Raw genomic sequence first — 13,342 nt, 5'->3', positions numbered from 1 at the left:
GGCCTAGTCTGGTCCTAGCGTCAGGGCCCTCCAGGACAGATTAAACTGCTGGAGGGAGGGGGGGGGGCCCCCATTGCTAGAGGTGTGCAAGAGAGGCTGGAGGCTCCGGGGCAATAACATTATGAAAAGGATTTGTGCTGGGGAGGGGATAGCCTAGGAGACCCTTAAGGTGCCTGAGTTCTGGGTTTCTCCAGCTTCTCCCTGCCCAGCCTTAGCAGTCCGGATTCCAGCAGAAGCCATCTTGGTCAAGCAGGCCAGGGAGGGCCTGGGAAGGAGTCCCCAACCCTTGGACTTCCTGTTGCCGCTCCCAGGTCATGAGGTGATGGGGCCAAGATGCAGAGGTTGGGCCAGGAGCTGTTACCCCGGCTGGTCTCTTCTGCAAGGAGAGACCCCAGCCAGAAGAGGCGCATACCCTGGATAAGGGAGCTGCAGGGCAAACTGGGCCAGGAGAGACAGATTGGGAGCAGTGCCCAGATGGTGGAGGGACTCTGAAAGCCCCATAGTAGCCCATGGTACAGGGCTGGGGGAGGATAGAAGGGCTGCCGAGGCTGGGAGGAAGAAAGAGTCAAATTGCTAAAGCAATTTGTGGGGGACCCTGGGGAGGGCATGTCAGGAGGGGGGCCCCTGACCTTGCTCACACAGCTCGCCCGAAAAGCCTGGGTCACACACACAGTGTGCCCCCTTGGTGCCTGAGGCCTGGCAGTGGCCATGCAGGCACTGCAGGCCTCTGCAGGGCTCTGCCAGGGCCCCGGCCTGGTTGCACAGCGCCCCCGAGTACCCATCTTGGCACTGGCAGCTGTAGGAAAGAGCGTCGAGGGGCACACATTGCCCATGGACACACCTGGAGGGGACAGAAAAAAGGCGCTGTGAGGACAAACCCAACCAAACCCCACCCGACACAGCCCACCCTGCCCAGCCCTGACTTCACAGGTCTTTTTATTCTGTTTCCAAGACTGAAACAAAGGGAGTTGCATGTGGCTGTGTGTGTCCCTATAGGCCTTGTCCTATTAATAAAAAGTGAAAGCCAGATAAAAGTAATAAAACCCTGGCTTGGGCCACATGTTCTAATATGGGTTGGAAAACTGTGAGGCAGCCCTTCCCATGGGGAAGGAACAAGTAGGCAGGGGCAAGGGCTCCCCCAGTGCCCCAGGCTCACTTGTGGCCATGGCAGGGGCCGTCAGCGGGCTGGTCACAGTGCAGGCCCACCCAGCCGGCCTCGCAGTGGCACATGGGCCCTGGGGTGGCATTGGGCTGGCAGATGCCATGCAGGCAGTAGAGCTTGCGGCAGGGTTCGCAGCCTGGCACCACGCCCGGCTTCATCTGCGTCTTGGTGAAGTCCTGCAGCTCGTTGTTGATGTACAGGTTTCGGATGCAACCATGGAAGCCGGTGCCGTTGAGGATCTGCCACAGGCGGAAGGCAGCTGAGTTGACATCCACGGGCATCCCTGAGGTAGGGGAGGGAGCAGAGCTGGGCTGAGTCAGCCTTGGGCTATGCCGGGCACCCACCTCGGAGGTCTGGGCAGCTCCATGGCCTTCCCTCTTGCCTGTGGGCTCTGTCCCTCATCTCTGCAACCCTGATCCAAGGTCCTTTGCCACCTTGGAGGGCCCAGGCTCCTTTCCCAGAAGAAAGGGAAAAGCTGCTTCCTCTGTGATTGGAGCTGGGGCATCAGGCCTGGTGGTGGCCAGCTGCTGCGTGCGGCTCTGAGGTGCCTGTTCCTGAAGTCTGGCTTCCCTCGCCAAGGTGCCTTCTCTCCCTGGGATGCTAGCTTTTACCTCCCAGAGACCCCAGCCATAGCAAAGGGGCAGGACCGAGATATCATATGTGGCTCTAGGTCACTGCTTTTGTGGCTGTCCCTTCTCAGCAGCCCTCTGAAGTAGGGTTTGCTAACCCCCATTTGACATATGCTCATGACTGGCCTGAAGCTGCACAAGGAGTAAGCTGCGGAGCTGGGCTGAGGCCCAGGGCCATCCCTCACCTCTGCCCCAGCCTTAGCACACCTCCCACAGGGTGGAGATGGCCCCACTGCATCCAGCAGCCTGCTCGTCAATACCTAGAAATGCTTGCAGGTGGTACACGGGGTCATCTAGCCTGCAAAGCCTCTAAGGCCAGCTGAGGCAGTCCCTGGTTGATGCAGGGACTCTGTGCCTGAGTCTCTTGCAGTGGCTCTGGGCCTCTGAGGGCCCCAAGACTGGGAATGGACCTTAAGCCATTGAAAAGCCCCTTCTAGCCCAAAACCAAGAGGAAAGATGCCCAAGGTGTCGCAGATAGCTTGGACAGTCCCAGGACCTCCCCTAAGCCAGACCTTGCACCCAACCCAAGCATCCATCCTTCTTGGTCAGTCTGGGCCAGGCAGAGAGCAGCTGGGCTCCAGGCAGCGAGGCCAGTCCACCTGCAGCTTGGCCACCACCAGGATCATCTTCCCACTTGGCATTTCCCACAGTACAGTCCCTAGGTACCAGCTCTCCTGGCTGGCCTCAGGCCAGACAGCAAAAGAGGCCCCACCAGGGCCAGGTCCTCACCTCCCACATAGAGTGGCGCCTCGCTGTTGAGTGTGTAATGTTTGCCAAAGTTGTCCATGGTCATGGGACTCCCGCCATCAATGGAGAGATTCACCATCTGGTCAAAGGCAACCAGCTCAACAGTGTGGAATTGCCCGTCGTTGATCGTCTCAGCACTGGAAGAAGAGGGGGTTCCCCGTTCCAGGGAGTGGGCATCAGTCTGGACCATCCCTGCCTAGGCACTTCCCCAGAAACACCAGCAGCTGCTTCCCAGCAGACCAAATATCTAAGGAAAAGGACTCGGGGGGCTCAAGGGTCTATCACCCGATCCCTTTCACTCCCCTTCTTGGACTCCCTGGGGAAGGCTGAGAGGTTTGAGGCAGGGGTCCCAAACTTACGAGTCTCCCCCTCCCCATTAAGGAGCCTCTTCTAAGGTGGTGGTGGGATGGGGAAGGATGGGGCCACTGCACAGGCCTTAGAGACCTCAGCCCCAAGCTGGGGCTAACCCAGGTGGTTCAAGTGTCAAACTCAGGCAGCCCAGGTTTCTAGAGGTCTCGATAACCACCTGCTTTTGGCCCAGGAGACCTCGCCCTGGCAGTCCCGTACCCCCGAGGGCAGCTGGGGGGCATGAGGAAGCCCTACCTGTAGATGGCAGAGCTGGGGTAGCTGCCTGGGTCGTAGCTGACACGCACATGGCCCTGGTACAGCTCAACTGCAATGTGGTCGTTGTCCCCGTTGTACAGAAGGATCCCATTGTCCTCTGCCGTGGAGACCTGATGGGCAGTGGCACTTTCTCTCCCACCCCACCCCATGCAGCAGCAGCACAGGCTAGCAGATGGGGCAGAGAGGGCACCCAAGATTGGAAGAGAGATGCTCTGTGCAGAGCTCTCTTCCCCCATCTGGCCAGCCTCCCCAAGGCCATTCTTCCAGGGGGCACCAATAGGGGCTGCAGCCTCTGGTTCAAGCCCCATCCACTGCCAGCCTGGCCAGGTCCAGGCAGGGGAGGGTGATGGGTCCCTGAGGCCTGGAAACTCTGTGCCGGGAAGAGCAGCCAGGAGACCTCAGGACAATCTTCCCAGAGAGGAAAATTAGACTGGGACCCCTGTCTGCTGGGTGTGGGTAGCCTTGTCCTGTGGGCCTTGGGGAGCTAGCTGCACAGGGTGGGAACTACAGAGAGGACAAGTTCAGGAAGGCTCTCTGACAGCCAGAGTCATCCAAGCCTAGTGGAAGGAGCCACTCAGAAGGTAGTGTCTGTCGCTGGAACCGTGCAAGCAAAAGTGAGATCTTTGCCTCAGGAGGGAGATCCCTCTAAGATGCTGTAGGAGCCATGATCATTTTTCCCTGCTTTGTCCTGCTCCCTCTGTTTCTTCTGGTAAAGAGACCCCTGGTCTGTGGATCTGGGCATATGACCCAGCCTGTCCAGTCACACTGCCCCATCTCCGTGGACTCAGAGGCTGGTTCAGAGATGGGCATGTGACTAACGCCAGGCCAATCAGAGATGTTCCTTGAGCTGACCGAATTAGAGCTGGCAAGAAAGAGCCTTTGTAAATCAATGTCTGGTAAAAGATGAGGATAAACCAAGGACGTGCCCGAGGCAATGGCTGGTTAGGGTTTTGGTGAATTTTATTTTTGGCGGTTAGGCTAGCTGTCGTCTTGCCATGTAGACTATGTAAGTGGATAGGATGTTGGAGACGTGACGTAGGGGAAGGGAGAAGAATGCGCATGTTTGAGAGGCTGAAGAGTTCTGAGAAAAAAGGAAAAGAGGACAAAAGACAGGGAAGAAAGATGTGGCATTTGTGACAGGGAATGGAATTCGGGGGAAAGAGAAAGATGACTAAAGAAGAGTTTAACATTCTTTGTCGTGTGCTATGCAATATAAACCACTCTCCTCTCCGTCCCCCCAAAATGTTTAGCAAACTATTGATATATTTCATCAATGCTGTTGAAGTGGGAATTGCTTTATTTTCCCTCACTATGAAGATGTTCTGGGATGGAACTGAAGGCATGAAAAGGACGAGTTAAGGGACCCTAGGGACATTTGGTTAAAGGTATAAGCCCAAAGTTAACTCTGGCCACATTCCAGGCACACACAGAAAGCCTGTCTGCAGCACTGGAGGCAGATACTGAGGAGTAGCTGGGACAAGAAATGGTGGGAGGGGATGATGGCAAGTCTGGTTTTCTGGATTCAGTTACCCATGAGACCATGTCCACCCCTACCCTGGTTTTGTGACACTATAACCTTTCTAATTGTGCTTAAACTAGTTCAAGCTGAGATTTTGATACCCATATGCAAAAGGTTTTGATTACACAGAGTCCTTCCAGTTCCCCGGGCACCATGCAGAGATGTATCTTGACGCTCTGGCCTGAGCCAGGGTCGCCTGCTCCCTGACTCCCCTCTGTGACCAAGCCCCCTGGCACGCACCTGCAATGTGATGTTGGCCCGTGGCCAGTTTTGCAGGTCAGTGAACTGCAGGTAAGTGTCCCGATCCACAAAGTTGACACTGAGCAACTTCTCACACTCAGGGCCACCGAAGCCTGGGAGGCACTGGCACACAGGCCTGTTGCCCTGGTCCACACAGTTGGCCCCATTCTGGCACTCAGTCCCCTCACAGGGGCTCTTGGGGGCAGGCAGATGGGGAGGGATCTCACAGAGCTGTCCACTGAGAAGAAAGGACACAAGTCAGAGAGGGCCAAGGAGGAAGGGAGTATCTTCCTCTCCCACAGCCCTGGAGAGAAATTCACTAAACATCTTGGGAAAATGGATTCTTGAAGCGACAGAAGACGCTCCTAATAAACACTTTTCATGAGAGAGCTGAGAGCCAAAAGGATACCAGGATACAAGTATAGTCCCTGGTCCAGCAGCATCAACATTACCTGGACACTTGATGGAAATGGCAAACCCACTGAATCTGCTTTTTAACAAGATCCAAGGTGATTACTGACAATGTCAATAACTCTGCAAGGCAGATTTTACTACACCCATTTTACAGAAAAGAAAACTGAGACTTAGGACACAAGCATAAAGAGGGAAGAGTCAAGTTAGTAAAATAAGAAATAAAAGAAGGGACATTACTACCAACCTCATAGAAATACAATGAATTATAAAGGAATACTATGAACAACAATATACCAACAAACTAGATAACATAGATGAAATGCACAAATTCCTAGAAATATTCAAACTACTAAAACTGAACCAAGAAAAAAAATAGGAAATATGAATAGACCTATAACTAGTAAAGGAATTAGTAATCAGAAAACTTCCCAGGCCCAGATGGTTTAACTGGTGAATTCTACCAAACATTTAAAAACAATAAATACCAATTCTTCACAAACTTGTCCAAAAATAAAAAATGAGGGAACATTTTCTAACTCATTCTATGAGACCAGCATTACCCTGATAACCAAAACCAAAGACATCACAACAAAAGATATCACAAAAAACTACAGACCAATATCTATTATAAATATTGTCACCAAAATCCTCAACAAATTACTAGCAAATCAAGTACAGCATAAAAAGGATTACATACAATGACCAAGTGAGATTTACGCCAGGAATGCAAGCTGGTTTGACCTCTGAAATTCATTTAATGGAATACATGATATTGATAGATGAAAAAGCAAAAAAAAAAAGTTCATCTCAATAGATGCAGAAGAAGCATTTGACAAACTTCAACATTCCTTCATGACAAAAACACTCCACAAACTAGGAATAGAAGTGAACTGCATCAACCTGATAAAGGGCATCTACAAAAAAACACACAACTGACATCATACGTAATAATGAGAGACTGAATTTTTTCCTCCTAAGATTAGGAACAACACAAGAATATTTGCTCTCACAATTTCTATTCAATACTTTACTGGAGGTTCTAGCCATGGCAATTAGGAAAAAGGGAAAGGAAAGAAAAGGAATGAAGGAGGGAGGGAGGGAGAAGGGTAAGGCAGGAAGGAAGGCAAGCAAGGGAAGGAGGAAAGGAAGGAGAAATAAAATGCATCCAGATGACATGATCTTATATAAAAAAATCTTACAGATTCCACTAAAATGCTATTAGAATTAATGAAATAATTCAGCAAGATTGTAGAATACCAGATTAATGCACAAAAATCAAAAAGTGAAATTAAGAAAACAATTCCTTTACAATAGCATCAAACAGAACAAAATACTTAAGAATAAATTTTTTAAGTGCAAAACTTATACTTTGAAAACTACAAAATGTTGAAAGAAATTAAAGATCTAAATAAATGGAAAGGCATTCATGTTCATGGATCAGTATGCTTAATATTGTTAAAATGGCAATACTGGGCCGGGCATGGTGGCTCACACCTGTAATCCCAGCACTTTGGGAGGCCGAGGTGGGTGGATCACCTGAGGTCAGGAGCTCGAGACCAGCCTGGCTAACATGGTGAAAAACAGTTTCTACTAAAAATACAAAAAATTAGCCAGGTGTGGTGGCACGTGCCTATAATCCCAGCTACTTGGGAGGCTGAGGCAGGAGAATTGCTTGAACCCAGGAGGTGGAGGTTGCGGTGAGTCAAGATTGTGCCATTGCACTCCAGCTTGGGAAACAAGAGCAAAACTCTGTCTCAAAAGAAAAAAAAAAGCAAGGCAATACTAGCTAAATTGATCTACAGATTCAACAGAATTTTTATCAAAATCCCAGTTGACTTGCAGAAATCAACAAGCTGATCCTAAAATTCATACAGAAATTCAAGGGGCCCAGAATAACCAAAACAATCTTTTTTATTATTATTTATTTATTTATTTATTTATTTATTTTTGAGACGGAGTCTCACTCTGTCACCCAGGCTGGAGTGCAGTGGCGCAATCTCGGCTCACTGCAAGCTCCGCCTCCCAGGTTCATGCCATTCTGCCTCAGCTTCCCCAGCAGCTGAGACTACAGGTGTCCGCCGCCATGCCAGGCTAATTTTTGTATTTTAATAGAGATGGGGTTTCACTCTGTGTTAGCCAGGATCGTCTCGATCTCCTGACCTGTGATCCGCCTGCCTCAGCCTCCCAAAGTGCTGGGATTACAGGTGTGAGCCACTGCACCCAGCCAGCCAAAACAATCTTTAAAAAGAAAAACAAACTGGGAGGACTCACACTTCCCAATTTCAAAATATATTACAAAAACTACAGTAACCAAGAAAGTGTGGTACTGGCATCCAGATAGTCACACAGATTAATGGAATAGAACTTGGAGTCCAGAAATATCCTTACATTTAAAGTTAGTTGATTTTGACAAGAGTGCCATGACCATTCAATTGGAAAGAATTATCTTTTTGACAAATAGTGCTAGTACAACTGTATATCTGCATGGAAAAGAATGAAGTTGGGCCCTCTACTTCACATCATATATAAAAATTAACTCGAAATGGATCAATGACCTAAATATAAGTGGCAGGCGCCTGTAGTCCCAGCTACTCAGGAGGCTGAGGCAGGAGGATAGCGTGAACCCGGGAGGTGGAGCTTGCAGTGAGCCGAGATCGCGCCACTGCACTCCAGCCTGGGCGACAGAGCGAGACTCTGTCTCAAAAAAAAAAAAAAGAGCTAAAACTATAAAACTCTTAGAAGACAACATAGGTATAAATCTTCATAACGTTGGATTAGGCAACGGTTTCTTAGGATACCCACAGCACAAGCAACAAAATAAAAAATAAACTATATGTGCCCAAATTATTAAACTAGATGTACCCAAATTAAACATTTTTGTGCATTATCAAGAAAAGACAACCAACAAAATGGGAGAAAATACTTGCCAACATATATCTGATAAGGGACTTGTCTAGAATATATAAAAAGCCTTTACAACTCAATAACAAAAAGACAAATACCTTAATTTGAAAATGAGCAAAGAACTTGAATAAAAATTTTCTCCAAAGAAGATATTTTTAAATGGCTAATAAGCACATGAAAAGATGCTCAACATCATTGGCCACTGAGGAAATGCAAATCAAAACCACAATGAGCTACCACTTCACACCCTCATACAGTGGTAGTGGGAATGGTGCAGCCATTAGGAAAAACAGTTTGGTAGTTCCTCAAACAGTTAAACATACAGTTAACATATGACTCAGAAAATCCACTCCTAGGCATATACCCAAGAGAATGAAAAATGTATGTCTACACAAAAACCTGTACACAAATATTGATAAGATCAGTCTTCATTATAGCCAAAAAGTGGCAACAACCTAAATGCCTATCAACTGATGAGTGGATAAACAAAATGTGGTATGTCCATACAACAGAACACTGTTTAGCCATAAGAAGGAATGAAGTGCTGACACATGTTACCACACGGAAGAACCTCAAAACATGACGCTGAGTGAAAGCAGCCAGTCACAAAGGACAACAGATTGTACAATTCGACTTATAGGAAATCCCCAGAACAGGCAAATTTATAGACACAAATATTAGGAGATTAGTAGTTGCCTGGAGCTTGGATAGAAGAGGGGCTGGTGTGACAGATAAAGTGTATGGGGTTTTTTAGGGAAAATGAGTATGTTCAAAATTGATTGTGGTGATGGATGCACAACTCTGGGAATGAACTAAAAGTCATGGAATTTTACATGTAACTGTGTAAACTGCATGGTACATGAATTATATCTCAATAAAGCTATTTTTTAACAAATGAGTGAGCAGAGCATGGGACGTGGGTGGCCAGAGGGAGGGTGGGCCCTCCAACCTCCCAGGGGAGCCCAGTGAGCTAGTAGATAATCTTTGGGGCAAGACATGTCTTCAGAGGCTCAGCTAGGCAGATAAGTGACAGCACATTGCCCTGTCATCTGCACCCACCTCTCACCTCCTCCACCAAACAGGTTAGGGGTCCTCTGCCTAGGCCCTGGGCAGTTACATGACTTTCCCAAGGCTGCACAGCTGGTGACTGGCAGAGCCATGGTTAAAACCCCAGCATCCAACTCCCAGGCTCTGACCCATACCCCTTTCCTTCGCCATGGCTGGAGGCTCCTGCCAGCCCAGGGGCTGACAGCCACAAGGGGCCACTCACCTGTAGCCCTCAGCACAGAGGCAGGAGTAGCTGTTGACTTCATCCATACACTGGGCCCCATTCTGGCAGCGGTGGTCCCTGCAGTCATCCTGGTTCTCGCTGCAGTTGTCACCTGCGTAACCTGGCATGCACTCACACCTGGTCGGTGGGGGGCAGGAGTAGTTGGGGGGTCAGGGGAGCGCACCAGGGCTCCCCCACACAGTCTGTACATGTGAGGGAGAACCTCAAGTTCCACTGAGGCTGCGGGGATCTCCAGGAGGTCACACAGAGCTCTGGATCTAAAAGGGCCTCCAGCCTATCCTGGGACCCTTTCCTAGTAGGAGAAGAGAGCTCACGTGGACTTGAGGTAGGGGCCTGGGGCTGGAAGAGTGGACCCCAGCGGCAGGGGCAGATGGAGTCTTGTCATGGAGGACCCACCCTCACCAGCAACAGCACATCCAAGGCCAACTGTCAGCCCCTTCCCGACCTCCCCAGCGGCTCAGCTGCACCCTCCCTGTTCTCCCAGGACCTGCTACCACGTGGCTGAGTTCCACAGGCTCCCCCACTCCTCTTTCCCCAGCCTCCCAGTCCTCAGCAGGGCTAGTGCCCCCTGCTCAGTGGGTGCCTTGACCTCAGGTCAGCCCCCAGCTTCCCAGCTCCCACCATGCCTCACTGCTGGCCCAAAACACTCCCTTAAAGGACGCACTCCTGTAGCCCTTTCTAGTAATGGCCTTGCTGTCTGTCCTACAGGCCTCCTGCTCCCCCGACACCAAGCCCACCTCACCAAGCACTTCCCTGCCTTCACACCTGTGGATTCCAGAATACTGTCTCCTGTCTGCCTGTATGGTCCAGCCAGCCCAATACCTCACCTCCTCCAGGAAGCCTCCGGAGAGCACTCTAGCACTCACTGAGCAGTCCCCTTGGCTGATCGCCTTCTAAACTCCTAACTCTGAAGCTCAACCATACAACCTGGCAGATGGGTGCTCTCGCCTGGGATTTTTACTCATTTCTTTGTCCAGTGTTTTTCGGGCTATAAGAAATACTTTCAAGCCCAGTACACACACACACACGCACACGCATGCACGTGCACACACACGCACACACACACACGCATGCACACACAAACACGCACACACACGCACACACGCACGCACACACGCATGCACGCGCGCGCACACACGCACGCACACACACATTCGAAACCAGATTCATACAATACTGATTATCCTTATTATATAAGATGGCATGTTGCTCTCTGATACTTTGTTTCATCTTTTAATGCTAATCTTGACATTAATATTAAACAGGGGCTGGGGCTCCCTTTATATCCAACTGATCACAATCTACTAATGAGTCTAGAGTTACAGTCTGAAAAATGTTACAGTAGCTAAGCCACCACTTATTCATTCATTTAATGACTATATATTGGATATATATCTTGGGTTCCAGGTAATGCCAGGGACAGCTGAACATGTCAGTTCCATCTTTCCACCAGGACAGGCAGTTGAGAGAACATGCACTCAACACTCCACTGTGTGCCACAGCCCTGGGTCAGAAGCTAAGCACAATGCCTGCCCTTCGTGATTGAGGGACTGTGCTAGCAGCTCCAGGCTGGACAACGTGCAGTCCTTCCTTATCTCAGACTCCATCTGAGTCCCTGGGCTTGAGTCCCTCAGCCACAAGCCCCAGGAAGCTCTGCCCTGACCACCGCTTGCTGGCCTGACTGGTGGAATGGGGAGGTCCCAGAAATAAGACTATGTTTGCACAACTGCAGTTGGAAGCATTATTTTAAAAATGTGTGACCTTCACAAAGCAGTCTTCAAGTAACAAACACTTTCACATGTGCCAATAACAACCATGATGAAAATACAGACCAACAACTTTTACCCAAACCGCCTGGGACCAGATAGGTTTTGGAATTCAACACTTTTTAGATTTTGGTAAGGTCAGACAATGCATATTACACAACCTGCTGGTAGGAGCTGAGGCAGCCCCGTAATCAGACTTATTCACATTTCTGCCACAAAATCTACATATATTCACATTACATGGGATGAATAACAACAAAAAGCAATCTCACGCCAGTGCAGGGCAGCTTTTATTGCCAAATACATCCAGGTCAGATCAGCTTTGGCCATGAGATGGGATGCTTTCCCGAGTTTTGTGGATTTTGTAATTGGGGATAAGAAATGTTGCTCCCAGTTTACAGATGAGAAAACAAGCTCAGAGCAGGCAAGTGACATGTTCAGGGTCATGCTGCAAACCCAGGTCTCTGTGGCCACAAAGCTGTGCACATCACCCCTCCACCCACAACCCTGCATGGATTCTCAGGAACCCTGTAGAGCTGAGACCAAACCCAATGGACAAATGGGGAAACGAGGGTGGGGCACGGAGCCCAGACTGGAATTCAGTCTGACTCAGGGGCCTGAGCTCCTCCCTAGCCCTGGAAAGGGGCAACACTGACCTGGGCCCATCCGGGGTGCCCACACACTGGGCCTCGTGTTGACATGGGTTCAGATCCGGAGAGCACAAGTCCACCAGCTGCTCACAGGCCTTTCCTGGGGAAAGAACGAGCAAGGGGCAGGAGAGAAGCTGCTCTCCTGTGCTCTGCCGGGCAGCCAGACCCACAGAAATCCTCCTGCAGACACTGACGCAGGGACCCCCTTCCACTCCCAGGCATGGGGGCTCAGGGCTGTCTCTGTGCCCCACCTCCCCCAGACACTGCTGCCCTGACGTGCTTACCCTCATACTGCAGGGGGCACTGGCAGGTGTAGTTGCCCACACCGTCCACACAGACGCCCCCATTGGCACAGGCGTGATCCACACAGTCATCCGTGTTCACCCCACATGTTGGTCCTTCAAAGCCGATGGGACAGGAGCACCTGTGCGGGGAAGGGGAGGATGGAGAGACAGCCCTCCTGGAACACTGGTGGAAGCCTGTGGCTGCTGGTCAATATCACCATTCCACAGAGTTAGGGTCCCTACTCCCGGCCAGGCCCTTGCCAGATGCTGGGTAGGGTGAGAGGTGACCAAGACTGACCCTGCCCTCATGGGATTCACTCACAGTCTAGTGGGGAGGCTTAGAGGAGATGGATGGCGAGGGGAGAGGTAGTGAGGACCAGGATGGTGTAAGCACTGAAGCCAGGGAGTGGGCACAGAGGGGCAGGAGACACCTGGCTCGTCCTTGGCACAGAGTGATAAGGGCAGGCTTCCTGGAGGAGGTGATGAATTAACCAAGGACCTTGACAAGGGAGAGCAGGAATGGGAGGAAGGTGACTGGGACAGAGGTGTGCGTAAAAGCCTGGAGTGGCTGGGCATGGTGGCTCATGCCTGTAATCCCAGCACTTTGGGAGGCCAAGGCAGGTGGATCACCTGAGGTTAGGAGTTGGAGACCAGCCTGGCCAATGTGGGGAAACTCTGCCTCTACTAAAATACAAAAATTAGCTGGGCATAGTGGCATGTGCCTGTAATCCCAACTACTCGGGAGGCTGAGGCAGGAGAATTGCTTGAACCTGTGAGGCGGAGGTTATAATGAGCCAAGATCATGCCACTGCACTCCAGCCTGGGTGACACACTAAGACTCTGTCTCAAAAAAAAAAACAAAAACAAAAAGCCTGGAGTGGAAGGGAACCCCACAGCCTGTCTTTTGTAGGGGCCCTGCCCAGGAGCACAGACTTCAGGCACGGTGAGCAAAGGGCTGCGGTGAGCAGGAGCCTGGTCATGAGGGGCCCTGGGGATCAGTGACTTTCAAACCAAGATACACCTTCCCCTGGGGCACCCAAGGTTTTCCAAAGGGTGTGTGGATCAGAGAGAGGTCCAAGAAATTAATTTCCAGATCTTCAAATATCTGCATG

At 50.3% G+C, this 13,342-nt stretch overlaps 1 protein-coding gene across 2 annotated transcripts in view; it reads right to left on the bottom strand.

Moving 5' to 3' along the window:
* SLIT1 (slit guidance ligand 1) overlaps positions 1 to 13,342 on the bottom strand; it is a 192,343-nt gene that overhangs the window by 3,517 nt on the left and 175,484 nt on the right. For both annotated transcript variants that reach the window (XM_055253653.2, XM_055253673.2), the window contains 8 exons: positions 12,231 to 12,370; positions 11,953 to 12,046; positions 9,510 to 9,647; positions 4,922 to 5,159; positions 3,142 to 3,272; positions 2,521 to 2,675; positions 1,157 to 1,445; positions 630 to 841 (listed from right to left, as the gene is read on the bottom strand). In XM_055253653.2, the coding sequence (XP_055109628.2) occupies positions 630 to 841; positions 1,157 to 1,445; positions 2,521 to 2,675; positions 3,142 to 3,272; positions 4,922 to 5,159; positions 9,510 to 9,647; positions 11,953 to 12,046; positions 12,231 to 12,370 (1,397 nt within the window). The remainder of the gene's footprint in view (positions 1 to 629; positions 842 to 1,156; positions 1,446 to 2,520; positions 2,676 to 3,141; positions 3,273 to 4,921; positions 5,160 to 9,509; positions 9,648 to 11,952; positions 12,047 to 12,230; positions 12,371 to 13,342) is intronic.

This window comes from Symphalangus syndactylus, chromosome 2, assembly GCF_028878055.3.
Source record: "Symphalangus syndactylus isolate Jambi chromosome 2, NHGRI_mSymSyn1-v2.1_pri, whole genome shotgun sequence".
Taxonomy (NCBI): Eukaryota; Metazoa; Chordata; class Mammalia; order Primates; family Hylobatidae; genus Symphalangus; species Symphalangus syndactylus.
This window is presented reverse-complemented; position numbering and strand designations above follow the sequence as displayed.